This window comes from Leptinotarsa decemlineata, unplaced genomic scaffold (genome assembly GCF_025532065.1).
Source record: "Leptinotarsa decemlineata unplaced genomic scaffold, Ldec_3_MD MMD2_P_RNA_scaffold_5, whole genome shotgun sequence".
NCBI lineage: Eukaryota > Metazoa > Arthropoda > Insecta > Coleoptera > Chrysomelidae > Leptinotarsa > Leptinotarsa decemlineata.
The window spans coordinates 19,610,985-19,617,270 of NW_027412532.1; the positions used below are offsets into that span (position 1 = coordinate 19,610,985).

A 6,286-nucleotide genomic window follows, 5' to 3' on the forward strand; every position below is an offset into this window, starting at 1 on the left:
GAAATAACAAAAAATTTGCACCATTTTCAAAGTGATAGCTTATTATTTACCATTTTTTTGTGTTATTATAGAGTATATTCCTATAAATTGAAATTTCAAATTACTTGTGAAATATATAATTACAATATTGATGAAAATTCAACTCTGGCATGCTCGAACATAATTTTTCTGCAACTAGTCTAATCATTTCATGATAAGAAGAACCAACTTTGATAATCTTAATAATATTCCATAGCTGCTGGGCAATTTTGAAAACTTTCGGAAATCTTAATCTTTCATGGTAACAGAAAAATGTAACTCAATAGGTGAAAGAATTAAATTAAAAAGTCACTTAATAAAAATTTGTTCATTTCTAGAGAGTATTCGAATGAAATACACCTCTAGCAAATAACAAAAATGATTATGTCACAACAAGAACCAGAAAATCTACCAGAAAAATTTAAAGAAATCAAAGCTGATTCCACCGAAAATAATGAAAAAAAAAATCATAACTCGTAAACAAGGAAAAATAAAAAAACAAATAAATATGTGGTGTATATTCTATACTCCTCATTGGAGGAATCTATTTTGTTTTGGTAGGTACACAAAACAATACCAAAGAAACTCATGATTTATATTAATATTTCAATTTCAATTCCATTTTCCAAAAGAAACTGCATGACATATTTCTCAATAACAAACTTAAACATAATTTGATATTTCATACAACGTTCATTCAAGTAATTGGAAATATGTTATTTCAATGCTATTGATTTTGAAAAACGTTTCATTCGAAATACCTCTCAAAATCTGAATCGATTCTAATTGAAGACAGTATAGCCGAAAAAAAGTGGTGAAAAAACAGAAATTTTTATTTCTGACTTTCAAGAGAAGCTTCATCATATCAATTTTCAAAGATTCCAAAAATTCACCTAGGGTGGATAAGAGCACATAATTTCGAAGGTTGTTATATGAAACAGTTCGGAAAATGCATTGATGAAAAAATTACATAAAGTGGCCTGTTCATTTAGCAGACTTGTGGTTATTGAACTTTTAAGTTCCATATGGAAAAAAAATTAAAAAGAAATTAAATGCGTGAGAGCAACTTTTCAGAGTCTCTGTCGATGTTCTTTATTGAAGATACTCAAAATAATATATTGCGGAATGGGAAAATAATTAAATACACTGTTTCTTAAGAATGTATCAATTTAATTGAAAACTCAATAATAAGTTAACTGATGCTAAGAAAATGACCTCATCCATGGTAAGGGAACACTTGACCGTAATGAAGACAAATTGATCAAAACCTGCTACAATAAACCGGCCAGAATCGAAAAGGGGCCCCGCAAATATGGCAATACTCTGCCAGATCCTCGGATACAAATTAAGCTAATCAAGTGGTCGTAACTGGGCAATGTCCGTAGCCGGTATCAGGTTCAGCACTAATTAAGGGGCCTGTTCATTATAACGGGCGGTAATTTATTGAATAATAACCTAGAAATCACCTACATAAATCTCCATTACTCCGTATAGTGTTTCGATATGACGACGTATAAAAACTTCGCCTTGGCGCCGAGAAAAATACACCTCCTAGGAGATAAAAATAATTAATGGCTGGTCTCGCAATTGATGGATAAGTTTATGTTTCATAAACTATTCACTTTAGTGACAAAATTTGAAATAAACGTAACACCAATAGATACATAGAAGAATATGACCTATCACTTTTCAGAGAAGATCGTTGGGATATTTGGAATGGAAATGTCAGGGATTCGAAAATGGAACGAAGAATATTCTGAATTTCAAGTTAAAAGGCAGAAGAGCCCTTTCTTTCCTTAGCTCGCAGATTTCTAAGCGTTGCTGTAAAAATAGCAGCTCATTGGCGATTCTAACTGTTTTTTATCTTAAACCTTTCTTGAATGTTACTACAGATACTTATCAACATTTTTCCACAACAATTTCTATTGTGAAATATAAAAATAAGTTTTTTTGGGTTAAGATAAATTTTATGATATAATATAAAAAATAGTTGAGTGTTGAATTAGATAGTAGGTGTTGTTTAGACCTTCCATGAGTCTCATCAATGATGCTATCCACGAATACATTGTTGTACTCGAACCTCATAAAAAAGAAGGCTCAGAATGAGTGGTTCGATTGATGACGTAAAGAGAAAATGAATTTTGTCTAATTTCTACTAAAATTTTTATTTGTTACGACCAGTTTCGGTTTATTAAACCATTCTTAAGTGAACTAACGCAGGTCGCCTGGTTCTGATTGGCGAAGGTTCTACCGATGAGAAAATTATCGAAACGCTTGAAAAGATGGTTGTCGGTTGGTAGAGGTATGGGGACTATAGTGGGTGAGGCAAAACTTTGACGGTCGATTCGATTAATTCTCGGACGATAATTCGTAAAGCTTGTAGACGGGCGTTGTCATGGAGCAGTATCTTATCTGTTGACCTGTGCCGGCTGCTGGTGACGAAAGTTTCGATACATTTCTCCATTTCCTCACAAAAAAAATCTGCTGTGAGGGTTTTGCCCGGTTGCAGAAAGTTATAGTGAATCACATCAGCCGCTCACCACCATACAGTAACCATGCTCTTCTTTGGTGGGTATTTTAGCTTTGGGAAGTGTCTGGGTGGCTCATATGTTTTCAACTACTGTCCTGAACGTCTGCTGTTGTCGTAAAGGATCCATTTTTCATCAAATGTGACGATCTGATCAAACAAATAATCGTTGTGGCTACGCAAAAACAAATAACAACAGGTTTCAAAAAGTGGCAATTTCTGTCAATCGTTCAAATCGTGGAGTACCCACTTTTCGAGCTTTCTAACTAAGTTTTGAACCATCAAAAACCCCATGAACTGGCGGCTGGACTAAGAATTTTAGGACCCAGTGGCACCTACGACCTGATGACTTCGACAATTGCGAAACTAGTCAAATGTTACACCCATGCTCAATCCTTAAAGAGATGGGACGAAACCAAAGGATGTAATCTTGCCAGGATCACCTTGGGGGACCCTGGGAAGCTGGCGCCGAAGAAATATCTGGCAATGACCAGGAAAAATCTACGCCTAACAGTAGGATTTCTCCATAAAATGGGGCTAGTGGACACACCTCTAAGCAGGATGTGTGAACAGGAAGATGAGACTGTCAGGCATGTCCTGTGCGAGTTCCCGGAGTTATCGTCAATAAAAGAGTATGTGTTCGACGAGTCTTGGCCTACACCTGCCGATGTAAAGGAGATGTCTCTTAGTGACCTGTCAATCTTCCTGGAAAGAATAGGATGGACGATGACCTAGGAGGACAACTCCTTGGGAGGATGTACAATGGGTCACATGTGGCCTAAGTCACATGTGGTACTAAGAACTTCCTACTCTACAGATACAGATACCCCATGAACTGGAAGACCTGTACGTCACCTTCGTCCAGTTCTTCCGTTATCCCAGGAACCGTTTGTGATTGTTCAGTCTCGACCTGGATTACTGTAGGCTGACCAATTCGAGGCTAATCTTTGAGGCTGAAATCTCCGAAACGAAATTCAGCAAATACTATCATTGCCAAATTACTAGTAAATTTTTCGGGCTGTTTTCGCAGCGCTTTGGTTCAATTCGAATTCGTAAAGAAAAATTGTCCGAAAATCGACATCATATAGTGATGAGCTGATGAGATAGATCCAGTGAAGTCTCAGTGGACACCACAGCCAAAAATATTGGGAAGAAAAAGTACGCCACTGACTTGTATTTTTTTTTTAGATTAATCAACTAAAACCAAAACTTTTCGTCGAGTTTCGTTTCTGATATGGTGGTGGACGGACGTGCTGACAACGATTGTCCACAAAGAAGATACGCGGACGCCATTGTTGGTGTCCGCGTATCTTCTTTGTTTCTTTGTGAAAAGTCTTATAAGTGTTAAAGAGAGCTAGCACTCATTCACGCCGGTTGGAGGCCGGGGTGGACCGGATGTCCACGTGGGGACTGGATTGTATCAATCATATGTGTGAATTATGTGTAAAACGTCAACCAGTTTCCCGAGCAGGAGGCGCCTCAATAAAAAGTATTTTTTTTATAATAAAAAGTTTTTGATGAAAAAACGGGTTGACAGCATTGCTTCGAGCAAGACCGCTACGCTCCCAGATGAAGTTCCTGTCAATAAACCTAGAAAGAGAGAGAGAGAGAGAGAGAACTTTCTCGTCGCTCGTGTTTTCTTCATATCTAGCTTCGTTTTCGAGAAAAAAAAATTAAAACCACTTTGCATATCATGAACACCTGCTTTGGACAGTGATAGTTGTCATATTACTGAAAGTCAATTAGCAGCAGCAAATACTAAAATCTGTAACAACGCCTGAACTAGAAGAAGCTATATTTGATGCGATAGAATACGATCCTTCAAATAGTACCAGGAAGTTCACACAGCAGCTAGAAGTCAGCTCGAAAACCATATGGACAGTTCTGAAAAGAAACCTCCTATATCCATATCACATACCACGGGTGCAAGTTATTCTGCCTCGGTATTTCCACCCAAAATTATTGTTTTACAGGTGGTTGATTAATACGATGGCACACAATAATAATTATTCACCAAATATTTTATTAACGGGTTATGCATTTCAGTGTTCTTGTTCGTCACCATCTCGACAGCACCTATCCTCATCGCTGGATCAGACGTGCAGGACTTCAAAATTGTCCAGCTCGCAGTCCTGATATGAATCCTCCAGATTTCTGATTATGAGGTCATTTGAAGGCTCTTGTTTATAAAACTTCTTCACTAGATGTGAATGACTTGAGGAATGGAATAATTGACAATTTCAATATCATAAGGAATACTTCAGGTACTTTTGAACGTGTCAGACAATCAATGACAAATCGCAAGTTATTTTCTTTTTTTAGAAAACGAAGCTTGATATGAAGAAAGCACAAGTGACGAAAAAGTTGTATTTCTTGTTACTTAATCTAAATTAATTGAAAAAACTACAAAAAAGGAAGTGTCGTTCTTTTTTTCAATATTGTTGGCTTTGGTTTCCACTGAGACGCAACTAGACATAATAATTTCAATCTAGTTCGAGCTAAATAAGCGCCTTGACACTATAAATAACTGTAGCAAATTTCAACCAAATCGGTGTTAAGATATTCATGATATTTTATAAATACCGTTTTTTTTTTAACTTCAATGCCCTGTATCGCAGAAACGGAGCGACTCCGGACATATGTTCATACAAACTTTTTTCCCAAAACTACCTAACGAATCACCTTCTGAAGTTTTGTACCGTAGTTAGAAAACACCCTGTATATGTGAATTCGAAATTCAAAAAGGTGTAGAATTTCTATATGATATATTAGTTTTTCTTTATTATTCTGGCTATACTCTAGCAATAGATGAATGACTAGATATTGTAGGAGTTATGAATAAAAAAAATCACTGAAACTGTTCTGTTTCACAATAACCTCCTCATGTAGAAGTGTATCATTGATTGCGGCAATAAGATAATTGTTTGGTTGAATAGTACGTTTCAACAGTTTCAACGTGATTTTCGTTCAAGTTTAAAAGGTTGCAAAAATACAATACAATTTTTCATTCTCCAAATTCTTTTTCAGTAAATATCCTAGTATTCGCCAGACAGGAAGAGGCACGTGGTGCCTTTCAAAAAATATGTATGGAAAGATATGGTAGTGAAAACATTGAGGTCGAATGTTAATCCTTATCGTTCAAAACAAAACGGTATTTGGAGCTATGAGTTGAACGGATATTTAATTTTTCGGACCAACCTGGCAAAATCCTACGGGTTACTTGCTGCTTGAACCTCATCTTGGATGGAGATGAAACATGCACAGATCACAAGAAAAACAATCAGTATTGTCGAGGAAAAGGTCACCGTCGCACAAACACTGGCAGGTCAAGAAAACACGCAGCACTGATTTCACGCTCGCACAGTAGCTTTATTGGAGACACTAACTACATTCTTGATAAACCGATGAATATAACTTTTACTAAAATTCGTTATCTCTTTAATTAAGAATTATTATTAATGTTGTTTCCACATGTAACCTATTTATTATTACACGTTAATATCCAGTATTGACTCGAAGAAGAATTATCGGATTTGTGTTGCGCAAATTTCTATAATTTCATTGTACCACTTCTGATCGTTGAATTTACATTCTGAGATTGAAAATATGTTAGAAAAATCAAGGACGCAGATAAAAGTTTCTTGTACTTATGTTTTCGAATTATATTCATATGAAAAAGAATGAATGTGGACCTGTGATAATAAACAACTAGCTGGAATACCTAAAATTCATTAAAAAATC

General features: G+C 36.0%; 1 protein-coding gene across 1 annotated transcript in view; it reads right to left on the reverse strand.

Annotated features, from left to right (window-relative positions):
• The window catches only part of LOC111502661 (Zn finger homeodomain 1), a 961,246-nt gene extending 955,295 nt beyond the window's left edge, over positions 1 to 5,951 (reverse strand). The window contains exon 1 of the mRNA XM_074169670.1: positions 5,744 to 5,951. Within this exon, the coding sequence (XP_074025771.1) occupies positions 5,744 to 5,783 (40 nt within the window). The 5' untranslated portion in view covers positions 5,784 to 5,951. The remainder of the gene's footprint in view (positions 1 to 5,743) is intronic.
• Between the last annotated feature and the right edge of the window lie 335 nt (positions 5,952 to 6,286).